This window comes from Coregonus lavaretus, assembly GCF_964263955.1.
Source record: "Coregonus lavaretus genome assembly, chromosome: 24".
Taxonomy (NCBI): domain Eukaryota; kingdom Metazoa; phylum Chordata; class Actinopteri; order Salmoniformes; family Salmonidae; genus Coregonus; species Coregonus lavaretus.
Window position 1 is genome coordinate 44,706,495 of NC_140011.1, and position 25,982 is coordinate 44,732,476.

The 25,982-nt window shown below is 43.8% G+C and overlaps 1 protein-coding gene across 1 annotated transcript in view; it reads left to right on the forward strand.

Annotated features, from left to right (window-relative positions):
- Positions 1–24,264, forward strand: part of LOC311099904 (thrombospondin type-1 domain-containing protein 1-like) — a gene marked incomplete at its 3' end in the record, with an annotated part of 40,615 nt that extends 16,351 nt beyond the window's left edge. Inside the window, exons 3-11 of the mRNA XM_084140623.1 lie at positions 7,270–7,464; positions 7,915–8,147; positions 8,305–8,516; positions 9,159–9,269; positions 13,008–13,345; positions 14,409–14,570; positions 14,881–15,298; positions 20,911–21,478; positions 23,464–24,264. Of these exons, the coding sequence (XP_083996749.1) occupies positions 7,270–7,464; positions 7,915–8,147; positions 8,305–8,516; positions 9,159–9,269; positions 13,008–13,345; positions 14,409–14,570; positions 14,881–15,298; positions 20,911–21,478; positions 23,464–24,264 (3,038 nt within the window). The remainder of the gene's footprint in view (positions 1–7,269; positions 7,465–7,914; positions 8,148–8,304; positions 8,517–9,158; positions 9,270–13,007; positions 13,346–14,408; positions 14,571–14,880; positions 15,299–20,910; positions 21,479–23,463) is intronic.
- Between the last annotated feature and the right edge of the window lie 1,718 nt (positions 24,265–25,982).

A 25,982-nucleotide genomic window follows, 5' to 3' on the forward strand; every position in this document is an offset into this window, starting at 1 on the left:
CTCAGCATTCTTTGTCCTCCAAACACGACGAGTTGAGTTTTTACCAAAAAGTTCTATTTTGGTTTCATCTGACCATATGACATTCTCCCAATCCTCTTCTGGATCATCCAAATACACTCTAGCAAACTTCAGACGGGCCTGGACATGTACTGGCTTAAGCAGGGGGACACGTCTGGCACTGCAGGATTTGAGTCCCTGGCGGCGTAGTGTGTTACTGATGGTAGGCTTTGTTACTTTGGTCCCAGCTCTCTGCAGGTCATTCACTAGGTCCCCCCGTGTGGTTCTGGGATTTTTGCTCACCGTTCTTGTGATCATTTTGACCCCACGGGGTGAGATCTTGCGTGGAGCCCCAGATCGAGGGAGATTATCAGTGGTCTTGTATGTCTTCCATTTCCTAATAATTGCTCCCACAGTTGATTTCTTCAAACCAAGCTGCTTACCTATTGCAGATTCAGTCTTCCCAGCCTGGTGCAGGTCTACAATTTTGTTTCTGGTGTCCTTTGACAGCTCTTTGGTCTTGGCCATAGTGGAGTTTGGAGTGTGACTGTTTGAGGTTGTGGACAGGTGTCTTTTATACTGATAACAAGTTGAAACAGGTGCCATTAATACAGGTAACGAGTGGAGGACAGAGGAGCCTCTTAAAGAAGAAGTTACAGGTCTGTGAGAGCCAGAAATCTTGCTTATTTGTAGGTGACCAAATACTTATTTTCCACCATAATTGCAAATAAATTCATTAAAAATCCTACAATGTGATTTTCTGGATTTTTTTTCCTCAATTTGTCTGTCATAGTTGACGTGTACCTATGATGAAAATTACAGGCCCCTCTCATCTTTTTAAGTGGGAGAACTTGCACAATTGGTGGCTGACTAAATACTTTTTTTCCCCACTGTACATACATACATACCGTGCATTCAGAAAGTATTATTCCACATTCTGTTGTGTCACAGCCTGAATTCAAAATGGATTACATTTATATTTTTTCTCACTCATCTTCACACAAGACCCCATAATGACAAAGTGAAAACGTTTTTTTAGAAATGTTTGCCAATGTATTGAAAATGAAATACAGTAATATGTAATTGACATAAGTATTCAGTCCCCCTTTGTCAGCGATTACAGCTGTGAGTCTTTCTGGGTAAGTCTCTAAGAGCTCTCTAACCTCTCTGGATTAAAACCAAATTATGACAAATGTACTATATTACGTATTGGATCACTAAAAAATACAATTTTTACATTACCATGTAGTTTACCAATAAAATGGTCTGATGGTGATGTAGATATACTCGGAATACATATCCCAAAGGAAATAAATGATCTCACTTCAATAAATTTTAATAGAAAGTTAGCAAAAATAGATAAGATCTTACTACCATGGAAAGGAAAATACCTGTCAATTTGTGGAAAAATCACCCTGATTAACTCTTTAGTATTATCCCAGTTTACCTATTTGCTTATGGTCTTGCCTACTTCTAGCAAACAGTTTTTTAAATTATATGAGAAAAAAATATTCAATTTTATTTGGAACGGCAAGCCAGACAAAATTAAAAGAGCATATTTATATAATGAATATGAATTCGGAGGACAGAAATTATTAAATATTAAAGCATTAGACCTATCACTAAAATCTTCAGTCATCCAAAAGTTATACTTAAATCCGAACTGGTTCTCAAGCAAATTAGTAAGATTGTCTCACCCACTGTTCAAGAAAGGCCTTTTTCCCTTTATTCAGATTACAACCTCTCACTTACAGTTATTTGAAAAGGAAATAATCTCCCAAATGTCACTATTTCTAAAACAAGCCATAGAAAGTTGGTTGCAATTTCAATTTAATCCTCCAGAAACGACAGAACAAATAATGCAACAAATATTGTGGTTAAATTCAAATATACTAATTGACAAAAAACCTTTATTTTTTGACAGAATGTTTAAAAAAGGTATAATCTTCGTAAATGATATCATCGGTAGGACTGGTGGAGTTATGTCGCACATGCAGCTAACAAAAACATATGGAAATGTCTGCTCTACCCAGAATTACAACCAAATAATTGCAGCCTTACCGCAAAAGTGGAAGAGGAAAGTTGAAGGGGGAGAAAGTAAGGAACTTGTCTGTCGGCCTTGCATTAAAGAACATAATTGGTTAAGGAAAACTGTGATAAATAAAAAAGTATATCAGTTTCACTTGAGGACCAAAGGATTGACAGCCGTCCCATATAGATTGCAAAATAGTTGGGAAGAGATCTTTGACGTACCGATCCCATGGCATAGTGTTTATGAACTGACACGCAAAACGACACCGGATTCAAAAATTAGAATCTTTCAATTTAAATTATTATATAAAATTCTTGCTACCAATAGAATGTTATTTATATGGGGGATACAATCTTCCCAGCTCTGCAGATTTTGCTGTGAAGAGACAGAATCATTAGATCATTTGTTTTGGTTCTGTCCATTTGTAGCTTGTTTTTGGACACAGGTCCAGGAATGGCTAAAGGATTGCAATATTTACCTGGAACTAACCTTGCAGATAGCATTACTGGGTGATCTGAAAAGTCATAGTCAATCAATCAATAATATAATAATACTTTTAGCAAAAATGTTTATTTTTAATTCACAATCTGTAGAAGCAATGAGAATAGAAAGGTTCAGAACTTTTGTAAAACATCACAGTACGGTCGAAATATATATGGCAAATAGAAATCCTATATGGATGGTGTTAAGAGATAGATGGGAGGTATTGAATAGAGTTGAAGGATGGGACTAATAACAAATAACAACAAATAATAACAAAGATAGCTAATAATGTAAGCATACTGTGTCCATAATAAGTATATAGGTTGTATGTTGGGAGCTTTTGGGAAAGAGCACAGTTAGAAAGATATGGCATTTAGAAGCAAACCGGATGGACATCATGAAAATGATCGGAGAGGTTGAGAGTAGAAGAAGTTCAGGAGCAAAAAATATATATATATATATATAGATATAGAATTATTGTAAAATTAACTCTGTCCATAAGGTGTAGATAGTAAGTATAGACCGGAAGTAGAGGCCTGGGCGTTGTTGTTCACTAATTTACTCCAAGTAGGGAAAGGATGGTGGGGTTGAAAAGTAATAAAGGGGAATATATATATAAAAAATAAAAAATAAACATGGGGGATTGGAAGTGATGCAGACAATTACATTGATAGAAGATACAATCTATCTGCAATATTAAGCTGATCCATCCCCCCCCAAAAAAAAAAAAAAAAAAAAAAAAAAAAAAGTATCTAAGAGCTTTCCACACCTGGATTGTACAATATTTGCACATTATTCTTTTAAACATTCTTCAAGCTCTGTCAAGTTGGTTGTTGATCATTGCTAGAAAGACGTTTTCAAGTCTTGCCGTAGATTTTCAAGCAGATTTAAGTCAAAACTGTAACTAGGCCACTCAGGAACATTCACTGTCTTCTTGGTAAGCAACTCCAGTGTACAGTGGGGGAAAAAAAGTATTTAGTCAGCCACCAATTGTGCAAGTTCTCCCACTTAAAAAGATGAGAGAGGCCTGTAATTTTCATCATAGGTACATGTCAACTGTGAGAGACGGAATCTAATACAAAAATCCAGAAAATCACATTGTAGGATTTTTAAGTAATGAATTTCCATTAGTAACACGCTACGCCGTCATGGATTAAAATCCTGCAGCGCACGCAAGGTCCCCCTGCTCAAGCCAGCGCATGTCCAGGCCCGTCTGAAGTTTGCCAATGACCATCTGGATGATCCAGAGGAGGAATGGGAGAAGGTCATGTGGTCTGATGAGACAAAAATAGAGCTTTTTGGTCTAAACTCCACTCGCCGTGTTTGGAGGAAGAAGAAGGATGAGTACAACCCCAAGAACACCATCCCAACCATGAAGCATGGAGGTGGAAACATCATTCTTTGGGGATGCTTTTCTGCAAAGGGGACAGGACGACTGCACCGTATTGAGGGGAGGATGGATGGGGCCATGTATCGCGAGATCTTGGCCAACAACCTCCTTCCCTCAGTAAGAGCATTGAAGATGGGTCGTGGCTGGGTCTTCCAGCATGACAACGACCCGAAACACACAGCCAGGGCAACTAAGGAGTGGCTCCGTAAGAAGCATCTCAAGGTCCTGGAGTGGCCTAGCCAGTCTCCAGACCTGAACCCAATAGAACATCTTTGGAGGGAGCTGAAAGTCCGTATTGCCCAGCGACAGCCCCGAAACCTGAAGGATCTGGAGAAGGTCTGTATGGAGGAGTGGTCCAAAATCCCTGCTGCAGTGTGTGCAAACCTGGTCAAGACCTACAGGAAACGTATGATCTCTGTAATTGCAAACAAAGGTTTCTGTACCAAATATTAAGTTCTGCTTTTCTGATGTATCAAATACTTATGTCATGCAATAAAATGCAAATTAATTACTTAAAAATCATTTTCTGGATTTTTGTTTTAGATTCCGTCTCTCACAGTTGAAGTGTACCTATGATAAAAATTACATACCTCTACATGCTTTGTAAGTAGGAAAACCTGCAAAATCGGCAGTGTATCAAATACTTGTTCTCCCCACTGTATATATATATATTTTATTTTTTATAATTGTTCTTCTACTTTGACATTACAGAGTATTTTGTGTAGATCGTTGAAAATGACAATTCAATCCATTTTAATCCCAATTTGTTACCCAACAAAACGTGGAAAAAGTCAAGGGGTGTGAATACTTTCTGACACACAACAAAGTTGATTTCTATAAATACTTTTTTTTTTATCTCAGTTCTCTTTGTTCTACTCTACCTCTATTGAGTTACGTCCCAAATGGCACCCTATTCCCTATGGGTCCTGGTCAAAAGTAGTGCACTAAATAGGGACATACCTTTAGTATGAAGGTCAACCAGACCCATTCAAACCTGCTGAGAGAGGGAAGGCCACTGAGAGAGGAAATACAGGGAGGGAGATGGTTGAATTGAGGGTCAGTCTCTGTTCCTCCACCCTCTTCCCGTCGTAGGGTGTTTCTGTGACAGGATGTGACCTATTCACAGTGGCATTCATCACATCACAATGCCACTGCAGCCCTGTACTACCCAGATACAGATACACAGACCGAGACCGAGACAGACAGACAGACCCAGACAGACAGACAGACAGACAGACAGACCCAGACAGACAGACAGACAGACTGTCAAATAGACAGACAGACAGACAGACAGACAGACAGACAGACAGACAGACAGACAGACAGACAGACAGACTGTCAAATAGACAGACAGACAGACAGACAGACAGACAGACAGACAGACAGACAGACAGACAGACAGACAGACAGACAGACAGACAGACAGACAGACAGACAGACAGACAGAGACAGTAAAAATTCCCTGTGTTAGGTCAGTTAGGATCACCACTTTATTTTAAGAATGTGAAATGTCAGAATAATAGTAGAGAGAATGATTTATTTCAGCTTTTATGTCTTTCATCACATTCCCAGTGGGTCAGAAGTTTACATACACTCAATTAGTATTTGGTAGCATTGCCTTTAAATTGTTTAACTTGGGTCAAATGTTTCGGGTAGCCTTCCACAAGCTTCCCACAATAAGTTGGGTGAATTTTGGCCCATTCCTCCTGACAGAGCTAGTGTAACTGAGTCAGGTTGGTAGGCCTCCTTGCTCGCACACGCTTTTTCAGTTCTGCCCACACATTTTCTATAGGATTGAGGTCAGGGCTTTGTAATGGCCACTCCAATACCTTGACTTTGTTGTCCTTAAGCCATTTTGCCACAACTTTGGAAGTATGCTTGGGGTCATTGTCCATTTGAAAGACCCATTTGAGACCAAGCTTTAACTTCATGACTGATGTCTTAAAATGTTGCTTCAATATATCCACATAATCTTCCTTCCTCATGATGCAATCTATTTTGTGAAGTGCACCAGTCCCTCCTGCAGCAAAGCACCCCCACAGCATGATGCTGCCACCCCCGTGCTTCACGGTTGGGATGGTGTTCTTCGGCTTGCAAGCCACCACCTTTTTCCTCCAAACATAACGATGGTCATTATGGCCAAACAGTTCTATTTTTGTTTCATCAGACCAGAGGACATTTCTCCAAAAAGTACGATCTTTATCCCCATTTGCAATTGCGCACCGTAGTCTGGCTTTTTTATGGCGGTTTTGGAACAGTGGCTTCTTCCTTGCTGAGCGGCCTTTCAGTTTATGTCGATATAGGACTCGTTTTACTGTGGATATAGATACTTTTGTACCTGTTTCCTCCAGCATCTTCACAAGGTCCTTTGCAGTTGTTCTGGGATTGATTTGCACTTTTCGCACCAAAGTACGTTCATCTCTAGGAGACAGAACACGTCTCCTTCCTGAGCGGTATGACGGCTGCGTGGTCCCATGGTGTTTATACTTGCGTACTATTGTTTGTACAGATGAACGTGGTACCTTCAGGCGTTTGGAAATTGCTCCCAAGGATGAACCAGATTTGGAAAGGTCTACAATTTTTTTTCTGAGGTCTTGGCTGATTTATTTTGATTTTCCCATGATGTCAAGCAAAGAGGCACTGAGTTTGAAGGTCGGCCTTGAAATACATCTACAGGTACACCTCCAATTCACTCAAATGATGTCAATTAGCCTATCAGAAGCTTCTAAAGCCATTACATCATTTTCTGGAATTTTCCAACCTGTTTAAATGCACAGTCAACTTAGTGTATGTAAACTTCTGACCCACTGGAATTGTGATACAGTGAATTATAAGTGAAATAGTCTGTCTGTAAACAATTGTTGGAAAAATTACTTGTGTCATGCACAAAGTAGATGTCCTAACCGACTTGCCAAAACTATAGTTTGTTAACAATACATTTGTGGAGTGGTTGAAAAACGAGTTTTAATGACTCCAACTTAAGTGTATGTAAACTTCCGACTTCAACTGTACATGATTTTTCTTACTGTCTACCTAACTATCTACTATTTAAATAAATCTACATGATTTTTCTTAGTGTACATAACCTGTCTACTATTTAAATAAATCTACATGATTGTTCTTAGTGTACATAACCTGTCTACTATTTAATTAAATCTACTTTCTTTTTCTTAGTGTACATAACCTGTCTACTATTTAAATAAATCTACATGATTGTTCTTAGTGTACATAACCTGTCTACTATTTAAATAAATCTACATGATTTTTCTTAGTGTACTAAATCTATTAAAATAAATCTGCATTATTTTTCTTAGTGTACTAAATCTGTCTACTATTTAAATAAATCTGCCCCCTCGTCTGACTGTAGCTATGGCTGGCCTCCACCTGTGGCCCTCTGTCCATGTTGCCCTTAGCAACAGCAGTGTGTTCGTCAACTACAACGCCACGGACCGCAACGCTTCCTCCGACTTCCGGAACATGACCCTATCTCTGGTTGACACGGAAACCAACGCCACCCTGCTCACCAGATCCCTGCCAGCCAACCAATCAGAGGGGAGATTAGGTTAGTGCTCTTTTGTACTTTTTAAGGCAGGGTTTTACTTGGTCTAACGACGTGTCTGTAGACAACACTTGTCTCATTCTAATTGTCTACAGACACTTTTTTACTGAATGTCAGAGCTGTGTATTTAGCGAGGACATTGAGGTTTCTGCATAATGATGCATTTGCATGACACTCCATTTCATGGCGACCATGTTGGCTCCCCACGGCCAATATTGACCAATAGCACTGAATTTTATGAATTCTAAACAATGCTATGTACAAGATTCCAAATTCTCGTCATGAATGGATAAATAGAATGCTCAAAAGCGCTAACCTGGCATCCATTCTAAAAGTTGGCCCAACTCTCTATGTACTGTATATGTGCTCTGTTGTAGGTAAGCATTACATTGAACTGTGTACACTACGCTGTATCCCATATTACAAATACACTTTGATCTGACATGATTTTAGAGTTCAACTGCTCCTGCTTCCTGTACGCTGGAACATTCCGCTTCCACCTGGAGCAGATTGACTACGCAACCGCCAATTCTAATGCTAATGGTAATGCTAATGCTAGCATAACGGATGGAGATGGGGATGTTACTACTACTAGCACCTGGTGGTGGAGCTCTGAACTGCAGGTGGAGTGGCCGACCTTTCACATTGCTGTGGACCGGGCCAGCAACCAGTCAGGATCCTTCCAGGTGAGGAAAGGGTCTGTGTGTGTGTGTGTGTGTGTGTGTGTGTGTGTGTGTGGTTGTTCAACTAAATGATAGCCGTAACACCATAGCTGCTATTTATCACGTTAGGTATCATTGGAGTGAGCCACTGTCTAACCCTCGTCCCCTTTGCCACTCCCAGGTGGGGATCTCGACCAATGAGCTGTTCCAGTCCTGCTCCTCTGGCGTTGGCTCTGCCCTCTTCCTGGAGGTCAGCTACCTGGAGTTCAACCAGATTGGTCGAAACAGCATTGACAAGGTCCGCGCCCGCACCCGGCACCCAATCAAAGCGCTGCATTCTCAGAAGGTGGATCTGTCGTGTGCGTTCCATTTCACAGAGCGAGACTTCATCAGGTACACTGCTGTTTTACCATCTATTTTTATTTTTAAGGAGTGGGGCAGTTTATTGGATAGATTGAGAGTTAGGCTGCATTTACACAGGCTGCCCAATTCTGATCTTTTTTCCACTAATTGGTCTTTTGACCAATCACACCTTGATCAAACCAAAGCGTGCATCCGCGTGCCCCATCGAAAGACACATGAAACATTCATGGAGATTTAGCTAGCATTCTGTTGACTCAAACGATGTCAATTAGCCTATAAGGAGCTTCTAAAGCCATGACGTCATTTTCTGGAATTTTCCAAGCTGTTTAAAGGCACAGTCAACTTAGTGTATGTAAACTTCTGACCCACTGGAATTGTGATACAGTGAATTATAGGTGAAATAATCTGTCTGTAAACAATTGTTGGAAAAATGACGTGTCATGCACAAAGTAGATGTCCTAACCGACTTGCCAAAACTATAGTACATACAGATCAGTTGATAGAGCGTTTGCAACGCCAGGGTTGTGGGTTCGATTCCCACGGGGGGCCAGTATGAAAAAAAATATATATATATGTATTCACTAACTGTAAGTCGCTCTGGATAAGAGCGTCTGCTAAATGACTAAAATGTAATGTACGGTATAAATAAAGTTGTATTTTATTCTACCACAGGGTGGCGCTGCGCTCCCCTCACACAAACCAGGATGTCAAGTCATCTGGCCCTCTCTACCTCTCTAGGATCTTCTCCTATAAACTACTGGTGGACAACGTCAACTCCTACAGGTACGATCTCTCACACACACACACGCACACGCACGCACGCACACGCGCACACAGACACACACACACACAGACACACACACACACACACGCGCACACACACACACACACGCACACGCACGCGCACGCGCACACACGCACGCATGCACACGCGCACACACGCGCGCGCACACACACACACACACACACACACACACACACACACACACACACACACACACATGCATACCTCACACACACACACACACACACACAGAGAGAGATGGGCAAAGATACTATCTTGTTTACAAAGACCAATGCATCAAAATAAAATATCAAATACTTTTGCAAAGTATTTTATTTTACCTAAATTCAGTGGGGCCATACTTGGGAACCAAAGCAAGCATTTAAAGTTAAACAGGTTCTCTGCATAAAATGCATATCAGCCAATTAAAATGTTTGATTTACCTGCATGTGACAGAAAGCAAAAATTGTAGCTGGACCCATAAGATAACATGGCACATGTTAGCCCTATGCTAACCTCACCAGGTGGCAGTGATTACATCCTGGTACAACTTCTGCAGCCAGTTAAAATTGTAGACGTACATTTACATTTCAGTCATTTAGCAGACGCTCTTATCCAGAGCGACTTACAGTTAGTGAGTGCATGTTTATTATTTTTTTTTATTATACTAGCCCCCCGTGGGAATCGAACCCACAACCCTGGCGTTGCAAACACCATGCTCTACCAACTGAGCTACATCCCTGCCGGCCATTCCCTCCCCTACCCTGGACGACGCTGGGCCAATTGTGCGCCGCCCCATGGGTCTCCCGGTCACGGCCGGCTACGACAGAGCCTGGATACGAACCAGGATCTCTAGTGGCACAGCTAGCACTGCGATGCAGTGCCTTAGACCACTGCGCCACTCGGGAGGGACGTGTTCCAACACTTGTTCATGGAAGTGTCCTTAACATACCTCAGTCCAACAGCACGTTCTGATCATCAAAGCAACTAGCCTGTGACTGTGTAAAGTGTCCAGTCGAATTTAACACGAGTTCCCCCCCCCCTCCCAACCCCCCCTTCCCTTTGAAAAGCAAAACAAATAAAAAAACATGGATGCACTCACTAACTGTAAGTCGCTCTGGATAAGAGCGTCTGCTAAATGACGTAAATGTGAATGTAGGCTATTGGGTTAGTGTGTTGAAAAGGGACATAGCCAACAGTTTCAAAATGAAAAAGGAATAAAACGTTAGCCTTGCACACAAACACACTGCTATTGCCTAATAATCATATTACATTAAAAGACTGCTATGATGTCACTGCGACAACTGTCGATAGACGTAGCTGGTAAATTCGCTCTGGCTATCTACTCCGATTTCAGAGCACTCTCGTCTGAGTGTGCCAGAGCGCAGAATAAGTGACGAACGCTCAACACCCGTTGAATATGTGGCCGGTGTCAGTAAACGTAAGGGGAAAAAAGCGTAATTAAATGTTGCCAGCAGCACAGTTGAAGTCGCCAACGCTCTGGATAACATGAAAACAGCCTAACCAGCTCTGCTATGGCGAGTAAAATGGTCAGAGTGAGGTGTTCTCTCATTTGTGTCTGGAAGTAGCTAGCTAGCTAGCCAACATTAGCCAGTTAGCTTGGGTGCTTGACTACTGTTGTTAGGTCAGAACGCTCGGATCAACCCTACTCCTCGGCCAGAGCGTCCAGTGTGCGCTCTGAACGCTCCGAGAGCGAAACGCTCTGAATTTCTGAATGGCCAATCTGACAACGCTCTGAGTTTACGAACGGCCAGAGCACACTTTAGTATAAGCCAGCCTTCAGTCTTGAAATCTTTGGTTGTCAAGCACATGGCCTCATGTGAATCCTTAAAGAGATGGGTGGGGCTAAAGCTTAAGAGGGTGTGAATGATGCTGAATGGGTGTAGACAAAGAAGAGCTCTCCAGTAGGTACCAAAACATTCAAGGGCCATTTTCTTAAAAGTGGGGTTTACAAGTTTATCAGCTTTTCAAAGCAGAATTACTTTCCCATTGTTCCTCAACTGTAGTGTATGATATACCATTTTCTAGCTCTGAGTCTCTACTTTTATCCAATGTAAAAAAACACAATTTCAAATTTTGCTACATAAGTCCGAATCGAGCCGGTCGGTCACATCTTGGCACACAACGTTTTGTTACAGACCAACGGAACAAGGAAACCTTGAATCCCTCTGGTGGCCAGGGTTGACCTATTTTAAGAAATGCCGTTGGTTGGTGGATAGAAAATCTAAGATCTTTGATAAGCTGAAGCAGAAGTTGTGCCAGGATGTAATCACTGCCACCGGGTGAGGTTAGCATAGGGCTAACTTGTACCATGTTATCGGATGGGACCAGCTACAATTTATAATTTTAATTTTTGTATTTTTTAGGTGGTAGATCAGCTTTTAATATTGCAGATAGATTGTGGCTTCTATCAGTGTAATTGTCTGCATCATTTCCAATCCCCCTTATATATTTTTGTAAATATATACAGTACCAGTTAAAAATGTGGACACACTTACTCATTCAAGGGTTTGCTCAAACGCATTAAGAAGGAAAGAAATTCCACAAATTAACTTTGAAGAAGGCACACCTGTTAATTAAAATGCATTCCAGGTGACTACCTCATCAAGCTGGTTGAGAGAATGTCAAGAGTGTGCAAAGCTGTCATCAAGGCAAAGGGTGGCTACTTTGAAGAATCTCAAATATAAAATATATTTTGATTTGTTTAACACTTTTTTGGTTACTACATGATTCCATATGTGTTATTTCATAGTTTTGATGTCTTCACTATTATTCTACAATGTAGCAAATAGTAAAAATAAAGAAAAACCCTTGAATGAGTAGGTGTGTCCAAACTTTTGACTGGTACTGTATACATTTATTTTTAGTAAATTTAGCAGACGCTCTTATCACACCATAGTGCCATCAGACTTCTGATACCAATGCAGGGTGAAAGGGGCCACAAAATGGTGAACCATAAAATAAAAAAATATATTGTATAGAGAAGTATTTTGTATTTGGCACACACATTTTTTTTTACTAATTATAAGTCTCAAGTATCTTGTTACAAATGACATTGGATTGTAGTTCAGGCCTGTGAAATACAAATGAAAAAATACTCAAGTAATTGAAATACGTATTTCAAATACATGTAAACAGATATCTCTGCGCACGCACACGGACATAGCAGCCGTATCTCAGATAAACTCCTACAGGTGCCCTCTCATTCAAAAAACATCTTTATTGACATAGAAGGTCACAAATGTGTGTGTGGGAGAGACAGAAGTACAGATATGAATGAAGGCACAGATGGGTTTTGAACACACGCTGCAAGGGGCCACAGACTCCAGCGCCTACAGGGGCCCTCTTGACCCCTCGATGACATCCAGGATGGAATATTGATCAGTCTCCGTCCGTTCGTTAGTAAGTGCGTCCCCACGCGATATCTCCGACACCAATGGCCCGATTTTTGTTGTTGTTGTTGTTGTTGTTGTTGTTGTTGTTGTTGACGACATGTTTACTGTTGCCCTTGTTTTTACTGACTTTGCTGATCGCTGCTTTCTTGAGGAACGTTTTAGTTACTATGACTGTGATTATGTGGTTGTCCAATGCACTGTAAGTCGCTCTGGATAACAGCGTCGGCTTAAATGACTCAGAGGTAACTGTAGTGTGTGTTACAGAAGGGTAATTACAGCAGAGGCCTTGTAAGGATTCTTCTTCTCCTTCTCCTCCTCCAGGTCAGGCTGTGAGGGAGTGGTATCTGTGCGCCTGGTGACCCCTCCCTGTGCTCTGATCTACGGCAAGGTCCTTTTATTCCGGGACGGAGGTGTGGGGTCGGAGGGGAAGGGGGGCGCAGGTGGAGGGGTGATGGGGGTGGAGGGGGGTGGAGGGGCAGAGGGCTCGACTCCCTCCGCTCCACTGGCGTTTAATTGGCTGACACAGGGGGAGAACGAGACAGAATTCAACTGTTCAGTGTTTGACCCAGGAAGGAATAAATACTGCTTCAGATTTGTTCTCAACTTCAGCCGCTCTTTGAGTCCAGCACAGACCTGCCTGGTGGTACACAGGAATGCAGGTAGGAACACAACTTTACCCTGACCCTACACCCCTAACCCAACCATGACCCCCAACCCTAACCCTGACCCTACACCCCTAACCCAACCATGACCCCTAACCCTTACCCTGACCCTACACCCCTAACCCAACCATGACCCCCAACCCTAACCCTGACCCTACACCCCTAACCCAACCATGACCCCCAACCCTAACCCTGACCCTACACCCCTAACCCAACCATGACCCCCAACCCTAACCCTGACCCTACACCCCTAACCCAACCATGACCCCTAACCCTTACCCTGACCCTACACCCCTAACCCAACCATGACCCCCAACCCTAACCCTGACCGCAAACCCTAACTGCTATATTCTAGCCCTAACCTTAACCCTAACCCTAACTTAACCCTAGCTCGGCCAGCATCAGACCAGCTTGACCAGCATCAGACCCGCTTGACCAGCATCAGACCAGCTTGACCAGCATCAGACCAGCACTGACCAGCATCAGACCAGCACTGACCAGCATCAGACCAGCACTGACCAGCATCAGCCCAGCTTGACCAGCATCAGACCAGCTTGACCAGCATCAGACCAGCAGCAAACCAACTTGACCAGCATCAAACCAGCACTGACCAGCATCAGACCAGCACTGACCGGCATCAGACCAGCACTGACCAGCATCAGACCAGCTTGACCAGCATCAGACCAGCTTGACCAGCATCAGCCCAGCTTGACCAGCATCAGACCAGCTTGACCAGCATCAGAACAGCACTGACCAGCATCAGACCAGCACTGACCAGCATCAGACCAGCACTGACCAGCATCAGACCAGCACTGACCAGCATCAGACCAGCTTGACCAGCATCAGACCAGCATTTTTTTCAGCAGCTATAGAGAGCTACTGTATGTGACATCTCTCTCTCTCTCTCTCTCTCACTCAATCCCCAAAAACTCTCTCCGCCTTCTCCTCTCCCCCTCTCTCTCCCTTTCTCTCCCCCCCTCTCTCCCCCCCTCTCTCTCCTCTCTCGACCTCTCTTTCTCCCCCCTCTCTCTCTCTCTCTCTCTCCCATCTCTCTCTGTAGAGTCCTGGGGTGCGTGGCAGGCGTGGAGTGTGTGCAGTGTGAGCTGTGGAGAGGGTGTGAGGGAGAGAGTGCGAAAGTGTCTGCTGCCCTCCGGTGGTGGAAGTATGCAGTGCACCGGCATGGTCAAGGAACAGTCTCTCTGCTCACTGGAAGACTGTACAGGTACTTCTTCTGTCAACTCTCTCTCCTTTCCACTCTGTTGGTATTATTATCTTCAGTCATGAAGTATCTCCCTCCAACTCTCTCTCCTTTCCCTTTTCATCACTCCAGTTTTTACTTCCCAAAAATACGTATTTTCAACATCTTTTCATTGTCTTGTGCTCATAGGGTTATTCTCAATTATGTCATATTGATTTCCTCAATCATCTAACTTAACCTTGTTTCTCTTCTCCCCACCCCCTCATCTATTTATCTTTCTGCTCTCCCGTCCCCTTTCTCACTTCCTCTCTTTCCATCTCTCTCGGTCTCCCAGTCCTCCCCGCTCCCCCCCCGTCCCTCCCCCCTCCTCCAGCCTCCTCCTCTCTCGGTGGTGGTAACCTGGTAGCCGTGGCCGGTATATCCCTGTGTCTGGCAGTCATCCTAGCTACCCTCCTGGTCACCCTGTGGCGTAAACTCTGCCGGACACCCCATTGTAGCTCCGTCCGCCGCGGATCTATGCACTCACCTGGGGGACGTAAACTCTCTGACGAGGCCTCCATCTGTGGGCACAGTCTCCAGAGACCCAGCCTCTCCGACAACCAGGGGGGCACAGGGCCGGGGCTAACCCAGAACGAAAGGCCTAACCTGGGGTGCAAGCCTCTGCCTCAGCCCCCTCCTCTGGTTATTCCCCTGGTTCAGGACCCAGATAGACTGTCTCCATCGGGACAGAAGGTGCTACCGCCCATCTTTGGGTAGGTAGAATGTGTTTGTTTATTTCACATCTATGTTTTAATTGAATGTATTACTATTATTAATATACAGTACCAGTCAAAAGTTTGGACACACCTACTCATTCAAGGGTTTTTCTTTATTTTTACTATTTTCTACATTGTAGAATAATAGTGAAGACATCAAAACTATGAAATAACACATATGGAGTCATGTAGTAACCAAAAAATTGTTAAACTTTTTAGATTCTTCAAAATAGCCACCTTTTGCCTTGAAGACCGCTTCGCACACTCTTTGCATTCTCTCAACCAGCTTCACCTGGAATGCTTTTCCGACAGTCTTGAAGGAGTTCCCACATATGCTGAGCACTTGTTGGCTGCTTTTACTTCACTCTGCGGTCCAACTCATCCCAAACCATCTCAATTGGGTTGAGGTAGGGTGATTGTGGAGGCCAGGTCATCTGATGCATCACTCTCCTTGGTCAAATAGCCCTTACACAGCCTGGAGGTGTGTTTTGGGTTATTGTCCTGTTGAAAAACAAATGATAGTCGCACTAAGCGCAAACCAGATGGGATGGAGTATCGCTGCAGAATACTGTGGTAGCCATGCTGGTTAAGTGTGCCTTGAATTCTAAATAAATCTCAGACAGTGTCACCAGCAAAGCACCATCACACCTCCTCCTCCATGCTTCACGGTGGGAACCACACATGTGGAGATCATCCGTTCACCTACTCTGCGTCTCACAAAGACATGGCGGTTGGAACCAAAAATCTCAAATTTGAACTCATCAGACCAAAGGACAGATTTCCACCGGTCTAATGTCCATTGCTCGTGTTTCTTGGCCCAAGCAAGTCTCTTCTTCTTATTGGTGTTCTTTAGTAGTGGTTTCTTTGCAGCAATTCGACCATGAAGGCCTGATTCACGCAGTCTTCTCTGAACAGTTGATGTTGAGATGTGTCTGTTACTTGAACTCTGTGAAGCATTTTATTTGGGCTGCAATCTGAGGTGCCGTTAACTCTAATGAACGTATCCTCTGCAGCAGAGATAACTCTGGGTCTTCCTTTCCTGTGACGGTCCTCATGAAAGCCAGTTTCATCATAGCGCTTGATGGTTTTTGCGACTGCACTTGAAGAAACTTTCAAAGTTCTTGACATTTTCCGTATTGACTGACCTTCATGTCTTAAAGTAATGATGGACTGTTGATTCTCTTTGCTTATTTGAGCTGTTCTTGCCATAATATGGACTTGGTCTTTTACCAAATAGGGCTATCTTCTGTATACCACCCCTACCTTGTCACAGCACAACTGATTGGCTCAAACACATTAAGAAGGACAGAAATTCCACAAATTAACTTTTAACAAGGCACACCTGTTAATTGAAATTCATTCCAGGTGACTACCTCATGAAGCTGGTTGAGAGAATTCCAAGAGTGTGCAAAGCTATCATCAAGGCAAAGGGTGGCTACTTTGAAGAATCTCAATTATAAAATTGTTATGTGAATTATTTAACAAACTATTTCAGTGTCTCTGTGCGTCTCCCAAAATCAAGAAACGGACAGAGTCCCGGCCTGCATAGTCAGAGATTTATTCATTGAGAATTCTGCCACCACAATTTCAGAGTCCATCTTTTATACTCATACGTCATACAAAAATCCCTCCTCTCTGTAGGCGGGCTGTAGTTTTCCACTTTAAAACTGCTCTCCTGACCATCAGTTCACACACATACATACACACACACACACACACACATGCATACACACACACACATACACACTTCCAAGCCTAACAGTCTCTCTCCTCCCTAAATTCCTCAGTTATCTTGGTTTCTCAGTTGTCTGTAGCCAGCTCTCCTTGTCCTTTGTTGTCTGGTCTAACTCTTACTCACATTGCTGAATAGTGGCTCAATGTCATAGTCTTTACTGGTCCTACACTCACACATTCTAACACATTTCACACAGTTTCAGGGTGTAATAATTAGTCATTAATAATTAATCTATCAAAAATACATTTTGATTTGTTTTACACTTTTTTGGTTACTATATGATTCCATATGTGTTATTTCATAGTTTTGATGTCTTCACTATTATTCTACAATGTAGAAAATAGTAAAAATAAAGAAAAACCCTGGAATGAGTAGGTGTGTCCAAACTTTTGACTGGTACTGTACGATCACAACATACTGTGTGCTCCACAAATACACTTTGTCAGTCAATTCCCTATTTTGACCAATCAGATTGCTTGGCTGGAACTAACCATCTCATAACTGACAATTGATGTATTGTCTGCGAAATCTTTAATGAAAAACATGGATTTATAAATATGAATATTTTTGAAGGCTTTAGGACTGTTCTGAGTCAGAAGTACGGGGAATAACTGTGGTGTTAGCTGAAGTATCTGGAATAACTGTAGTTTTAGCTGAAGTAAGGGGAATAACTAGTGTTAGCTGAAGTATCTGGAATAACTGTAGTTTTAGCTGAAGTACGGGGAATAACTAGTGTTAGCTGAAGTATGTGGAATAACTGTAGTGTTCTAGCTGAAGTATAGGGAATAACTGTAGTGTTAATATAAATACGGGGAATAACTGTAGTTTTGGCTGAAGTACAGAGAATAACTGTAGTGTTCTAGTTGAAGTATGGGGAATAACTGTAGTGTTAGTTGAAGGACGGGAAATAACTGTATTGTTAGCTGAAGTACGTGAAATAGTGTACTGTTCTAGCTGAAGTATGGGGAATAACTGTAGGTTTCTTGCTGAAGTATGGGGAATAGATGTAGTGTTAGCTGAAGTACGGGGAATAACTGTAGTGTTAGCTGAAATATGGGGAATAACTGTAGTGTTAGCTGAAAGAAAGGGAATAACTAAAGTGTTCTAGTTGAAGTATGGGGAATAACTGTAGTGTTAGATGAAGAACTTGAAATAGATGTAGTGTTATAGCTTATGTATGGGGAATAAATGTAGTGTTAGCTGAAGTACTGGGAATAACTGTGTTGTTAGCTGAAGTACGGCAAATAACTATAGTGTTCTAGCTGAAGTACGAGGAATAACTGTAGGTTTTTAGCTGAAGTACGGGGAATAACTGTAGGTTTTTAGCTGAAGTACGGGGAATAAATGTAGTGTTAGCTGAAGTACGGGGAATAACTGTAGTGTTATAGCTTAAGTATGGGGAATACATGTAGTGTTAGCTGAAGTACGTGTCACGATCGCTTACGGACGAGAAGGACCAAGGCGCAGCGTGATATGCATTCATATTTACTTACGGCTAAACACACAACAAAACAACAAACGAAACGTGACGTCCAAGGTAGCATACAAACAACATACCTTACACGGAACAAGATCCCACAACTAACTGGTGCCAACAGGCTGCCTAAGTATGGTCCCCAATCAGAGGCAACGAGCTACAGCTGCCTCTGATTGGGAACCACACCGGCCAACATAGATCTACATATTCTAGATCTAAAACATAGAAAACAAACTAGCAAACCCAACACAGAAGATACACACCCTGACTCAACAAATACAAGTCCTCAGAGTCAGGGCGTGGCAGTACGGGGAATAACCGTAGTGTTCTAGCTGAAGTATGGGGAATAAATGTATTGTTAGCTGAAGTATGGGGAATAAATGTATTGTTAGCTGAAGTACAGGGAATAACGGTGGTGTTAGCTGAAAGAAAGGGAATAACTGTAGTGTTAGATGAAGGACGGGGAATAACTGTAGTGTTAGCTGAAGTACTGGGAATAATTTTTGTATTAGCTGAAGTATGGTGAATAACTGTAGGTTTCTAGCTGAAGTATAGGGAATAACTGTAGGTTTCTAGCTGAAGTATGGGGAATAAATGTAGGTTTCTAGCTGAAGTATGGGGAATAAATGTAGTGTTAGCTGAAGTACTGTGAATAACTGTTGTGTTAGTTGAAGGACATTGAATAACTGTAATGTTAGCTGAAGTACGGGGAATAACTAGTGTTCTAGCTGAAGTATAGGGAATAACTGTAGTGTTAATATAAATATGGGGAAAAACTGTAGTGTTAGCTAAAGTACTGGGAAACTGTAGTGTTCTAGCTGAAGTACAGGGAATAACTGTGGTGTTAGTTGAAGGACAGGGAATAACTGTGGTGTTAGTTGAAGGACAGGGAATAACTGTAGTGTTATAGCTGAAAGAAAGGGAATAACTGTAGTGTTAGATGAAGGACTTGGAATAACTGTAGTGTTAGTTGAAGGATGGGGAATAACTGTTGTGTTAGCTGAAATACGGGGAATAACTGTAGTGTTCTAGCTCAAGTACTGGGAATAACTGTAGTGTTAGCTGAAGTATGTTGAATAACTGTAGTGTTAAATGAAACCCAGGGAATACCTGTAGTGTTAGCTTAAATATGGGGAATAACTCTGGTGTTAGCGGAAATGTGGGGAATAACTGTAGCGTTAGATGAAGGACGGGGAATAACTGTAGTGTTAGCTGAAATATGGGGAATAACTGTAGTGTTAGCTGAAATATGGGGAATAACTGTAGTGTTAGCTGAAGTATGGGGAATAACTGTAGTGTTACATTCTGACCACACCACTCGTGTTGCAAAATAAATTTCCAGATGTTTTCAATAATTTCATCCAAATCTGCTTAGCCAGGCGCTAAAATATAACTTTGTTCTGCTTTTTAAGCTTGACGTGCTGCAATTCCCGCCTCTCCCATCTCCTCATTGGTTTTTAGGAGCATATACCCACGTGGGTGATTAAAAGATGAACTGAGGTACACACTCCAGTCCAGTTGGTGGTGGTAATGCACCTTAAAGTTGTTTGCCAACCGCCATATAAAGTCCAAAGAAGAAGAAGACTGAAGAAGATTGAAGAAGGAGAGATTACTAGAAACTAACTAGGTTTCCCCTTTTATCTGTGGATTAATTATCGGAGTAGAGAACACACGATTTTGTGTGACTGAAAATTCTACAAAGAGCCAGAAAAAAAGGACCTTGTGCATTTCAGGTAAATGAACAACCCAATGTTTATATCCCAGGACACATTAACTACCAACAGCAAGCTAGCTGTCTAAATGGCCATGAATGTTTCATGTGTTTCGACCTGTCCCCAAATTAATATAGTTGGTTCAGAGCTAGTTTTGATATTTCAACCTGCGTGTCCTTATCGTGTCTGGTGTGGGGGGACAGAATCAACATGGGGGACAGAATCAACATGTGCGCAATGGCGCACGCAGACTAGACAGCATGCTAATGAACCTCTTCATTCTCTCGCTTGGATTCATCAACACTTTTTAAACTGATGAGCAATTTAAATAAACACCTTCTGACTATATGACCAGGTACCGTCTGGTCCAGAAGCAGCTGAAGGGTTAACTGTATGACTGCATTCTCCAGGTACCGTCTGGCCCGGCAACAGCTGAAGGGTTAACTGTATGACTGCATTCTCCAGGTACCGTCTGGTCCAGAAGCAGCTGAAGGGTTAACTGTATGACTGCATTCTCCAGGTACCGTCTGGCCCAGCAGCAGCTGAAGGGTTAACTGTATGACTGCATTCTCCAGGTACCGTCTGGCCCAGCAGCAGCTGAAGGGTTAACTGTATGACTGCATTCTCCAGGTACCGTCTGGCCCAGCAGCAGCTGAAGGGTTAACTGTATGACTGCATTCTCCAGGTACCGTCTGGCCCAGCAGCAGTTAAAAGAGATGAAGAAGAGAGGGTTAAAGGAAGCCACCCAGCTCTATCATGTCTCACAGAGCCCCGTCCACGACACTCTTCTGGAGGACTCTCCCACCTCCGCCTCCACCCCTACCCAGCCAGGGTTCACCCTCCCTGGGCTCAGCCCCAACCCCGGCCCCCTGGACCCCCAGGGAGAGGATTCTAATCTGAGCCGGTTTTGTATCACCGCCCCGTTCCCCGAGCCCAGGGTCCCACAGCGCAGCTCGGCTACTCTGCCAGACAGACTGAGCCCCAGGGTGGAGCTCGTCCTGGGGCCTCCCGTGGCCGGGTACGTGAGAGAAGGTGGGGGTGGAGGGAGCTCCAGACGAATAGACCGCACGGCAGACTGGGTGGAGATGGTGGAGAGGACTGGGTTAGGAGGGATGGGAGGAGGAAGGGGCGTCCCCTCCAACTCGTACCAGAGAAACCCAAACTTCCGACGGACATCCAGCTTTCACGACACCAAGCCCCCACCTCCCCCAGCAGCCGCATGTCGCCCCCACAGGGAGAGGAGTCAGACCCAGGTACTAACCAATAATAACCAGGAAGGTAATAACCAGTCATAACCAGGAGGGTAATAACCAATAATAACCTGGAAGGTAATAACCAATAATAACATGGAAGGTAATAACCAATAATAACCAGGAAGGTAATAACCAATAATAACCTAGAAGGTAATAACCAGTAATAACCAGGAAGGTAATAACCAATAATAACCAGGAAGGTAATAACCAATAATAACCTGGACCACAATGGAAATAAGTCGGTAGGCTTTGTGTTTTTAATCCTTGATAATATTTAATGTACAGTGAGGGAAAAAAGTATTTGATCCCCTACTGATTTTGTACATTTGCCCACTGACAAAGACATGATCAGTCTATCATTTTAATGGTAGGTTTATTTGAACAGTGAGAGACAGAGTAACAACATACAAATCCAGAAAAAAGTGTTTAAAAAATGTTATAAATTGATTTGCATTTTAATGAGGGAAATAAGTATTTGACCCCTCTGCAAAACATGACTTAGTACTTGGTGGCAAAACCCTTGTTGGCAATCACAGAGGTCAGACGTTTCTTGTAGTTGGCCACCAGGTTTGCACACATCTCAGGAGGGATTTTGTTCCACTCCTCTTTGCAGATCTTCTCCAAGTCATTAAGGTTTTGAGGCTGACGTTTAGCAACTCGAACCTTCAGCTCCCTCCACAGATTTCCTATGGGATTAAGGTCTGGAGACTGGCTAGGCCACTCCAGGACCTTAATGTGCTTCTTCTTGAGCCACTCCTTTGTTGCCTTGGCCGTGTGTTTTGGGTCATTGTCATGCTGGAATACCCATCCACAACCAATTTTCAATGCCCTGGCTGAGGGAAGGAGATTCTCACCCAAGATTTGACGGTACATGGCCCCGTCCATCGTCCCTTTGATGCGGTGAAGTTGTCCTGTCCCCTTAGCAGAAAAACACCCCCAAAGCATAATGTTTCCACCTCCATGTTTGACGTTGGGGATGGTGTTCTTGGGGTCATAGGCAGCATTCCTCCTCTTCCAAACACGGCGAGTTGAGTTGATGCCAAAGAGCTCCATTTTGGTCTCATCTGACCACAACACTTTCACCCAGTTCTCCTCTGAATCATTCAGATGTTCATTGGCAAACTTCAGACGGCCCTGTATATGTGCTTTCTTGAGCAGGGGGACCTTGCGGGCGCTGCAGGATTTCAGTCCGTCACGGCGTAGTGTGTTACCAATTATTTTCTTGGTGACTATGGTCCCAGCTGCCTTGAGATCATTGACAAGATCCTCCCGTGTAGTTCTGGGCTGATTCCTCACCGTTCTCATGATCATTGCAACTCCACGAGGTGAGATCTTGCATGGAGCCCCAGGCCGAAGGAGATTGACAGTTATTTTGTGTTTCTTCCATTTGCGAATAATCGCACCAACTGTTGTCACCTTCTCACCAAGCTGCTTGGCGATGGTCTTGTAGCCCATTCCAGCCTTGTGTAGGTCTACAATCTTGTCCCTGACATCCTTGGAGAGCTATTTGGTCTTGGCCATGGTGGAGTTTGGAATGTGATTGATTGATTGCTTCTGTGGACAGGTGTCTTTTATACAGGTAACAAACTGAGATTAGGAGCATTCCCTTTAAGAGTGTGCTCCTAATCTCAGCTCGTTACCTGTATAAAAGACACCTGGGAGCCAGAAATCTTTTTGATTGAGAGGGGGTCAAATACTTATTTCCCTCATTAAAATGCAAATCAATTTATAACATTTTTGACATGCGTTTTTCTGGATTATTTTGTTGTTATTCTGTCTCTCAAATTATAGACTGATCATTTCTTTGTCAGTGGGCAAACGTACAAAATCAGCAGGGGATCAAATACTTTTTTCCCTCACTGTATGTATTGTTGTACTCCAATGACAGTGTAAATATGCACAATTTAATGAATTTATTAAATGTAATTATCAAAATGAAATGTATTCATTTATTAATTCAGCCATTCATCTATTCATTCATTCAGGTGGGTCCCCGCACCAGGACCCTCCCCGAGGGCAGCTGTAGGGCCCGGGGAACCTTGGCGAACCAGATCCAGAACACGACCTACCCCCACTATCCCATCCCAGAGCAGAGCACCCCCGACTGGGCCAGGCCCAAACCACAACCCCCTGGGCCTGGGGACGACAGGAGAAGACCCTGGGTGGAGACTGGAAGTCCTCCGTGTTTCAGTAACAAACCCAAACACGCTGAAAACAACAACACCTACTTGACCTCTGACCCCAAACACACAGAGACCAACACTACAACGGCAGCCATGTTAGGATCTGAGCTGCTTAGCAACCCTGAACTCACCCTGGAGAGGGAGAGGCGGAGGAGTGGTGATAGAGGAGGAGGAGGAGGAGGTGAAGATGGAGGAGAGAGAGGTGGGACTTCAGGTATAGGGGGACCAGGATTAGGACCAGGGGTGGGGTCTCGTGGCTGCCCTGCCTACCTCACCCCGGACCGTGCGGAGCGGGCAGAACAGAACTGGAGCCGTCGAGGCCCTTCCCCGATTCAGAGAAATATCCTGGCCAGGAAGCTGAGAGAGGCTCAGTCCTGCAACACCGCCTCCGGCCAGCGGGGGCGCCATAACCAACAGCAGCAGAGGCAGCGCAGCTCCACATTTAGCGTGTCTGCCAGTGAGCAAAGGAAGGGGAGGTGTAGGTCTCTGCCTCTGTCTGGAGACTCCCCCTATGGGCTGACTGAGGCAGAGCAACGCATGCTGGATCTAGATATGACCTCACTATACCTGGGAGAGGATGAGTTCTCACCTGTACACACCTAGTGGGGAGGAGAGGAGAGGAGAGGAGAGGAGAGGAGAGGAGAGGAGAGGAGAGGAGAGGAGAGGAGAGGAGAGGAGAGGAGAGGAGAGGAGAGGAGAGGAGAGGGAAAGGAGGACCTTTCTTGTTGCCTGGAAGGTGCCCAGAGGAGGAAGAGAGGAGGAGGAACAGGGTGGAGGAGGAGGAGGAGAAAGCTGTAAAGACATAACTGAGACTTTTCTTTTACTAGTTCTTTTTTGTTTTGTTACTCTTTCACTGAAAACCATTTGGGTAACACTTTACTTGACACCCAGCATCATAACACGTTATGACACGGTTATAACCATGTCACAATATGTCATAACAGCTGATATAACCTATCATAATATGGTCATAACACTGTCATCAAATCAAATTGTATTTGTCACATACGCCGAATAGAACAGGTGTAGGTATACCTTACAGTGAAATGCTTACTTACAAGCCCCTAACCAACAATTCAGTTTTAAGAAAAATAAGAGTTAAGAAAATATTTACTAAATAAATAAGTAACAATAAAATAACAATAACGAGGCTATATACAGGTACCGTCTGGCCCAGCAGCAGCTGAAGGGTTAACTGTATGACTGCATTCTCCAGGTACCGTCTGGCCCGGTACCGAGTCAATGTGCTGGACCTAGTCTTGGCGCTCCGGTACCGCTTGCCATGCGGTAGCAGAGAGAACAGTCTATGACTCGGGTGGCTGGAGTCTTTGTCAATTTTGAGGGCCTTCCTCTGACACCGCCTGGTATAGAGGTCCTGGATGGCAGGAAGCTTGGCCCCAGTGATGTACTGGGCCGTACACACTACCATCTGTAGCGCCTTGCGGTCGGACACCGAGCAGTTGCCATACCAGGCGGTGATGCAACCAGTCAGGATGCTCTCGATGGTGCAGCTGTATAACTTTTTGAGGATCTGAGTACCCCACAGTGACCGTACGTACATACCCCAACCAGAAGCCATGGATTACAGGCAACATCCGCACTGAGCTAAAGGGTAGAGCTGCCGCTTTCAAGGAGCAGGACTCTAACCCGGACGCTTATAAGAAATCCTGCTATGGCCTCTGACGAACCATCAAACAGGCAAAACGTCAATATAGGACTAAGATTGAATCTTACTACACCGGCTCTGACACTCGTCGGATGTGGCAGGGCTTGCAAACTATTACAGACTACAAAGGGAAGCCCAGCCGTGAGCTGCCCAGTGACACAAGCCTACCAGATGAGCTAAATTACTTCTAAGCGATTCGAGGCAAGCAACACTGAAGCACACGAGAGCACCAGCTGTTCCGGACGACTGTGTGATCATGCTCTCCATAGCCGATTAAACAAGTCAACATACTCAAGGGCCGCAGGGCAAGACGGATTACCAGGACGTGTACTCAGAGCATGCGCTGACCAACTGGCAAGTGTCTTCAACCTGTCCCTGACCGAGTCTGTAATACCTACATGTTTCAAGCAGACCACTATAGTCCCTGTGCCCAAGAACACTAAGATAACCTGCCTAAATAACTACCGACCTGTAGCAATCCCATCTGTAGCCATGAAGTGCTTTGAAAGGCTGGTCATGGCTCACATCAACACCATCATCCCAGAAACCCTAGACCCACTCCAATTCGCAAACCGCCCCAACAGATCTGCTTCTGGATGAGCATTTTCTTGTTTGTTTATGGCCTTATACAGCTTGTTGAGTGCGGTCTTAGTGC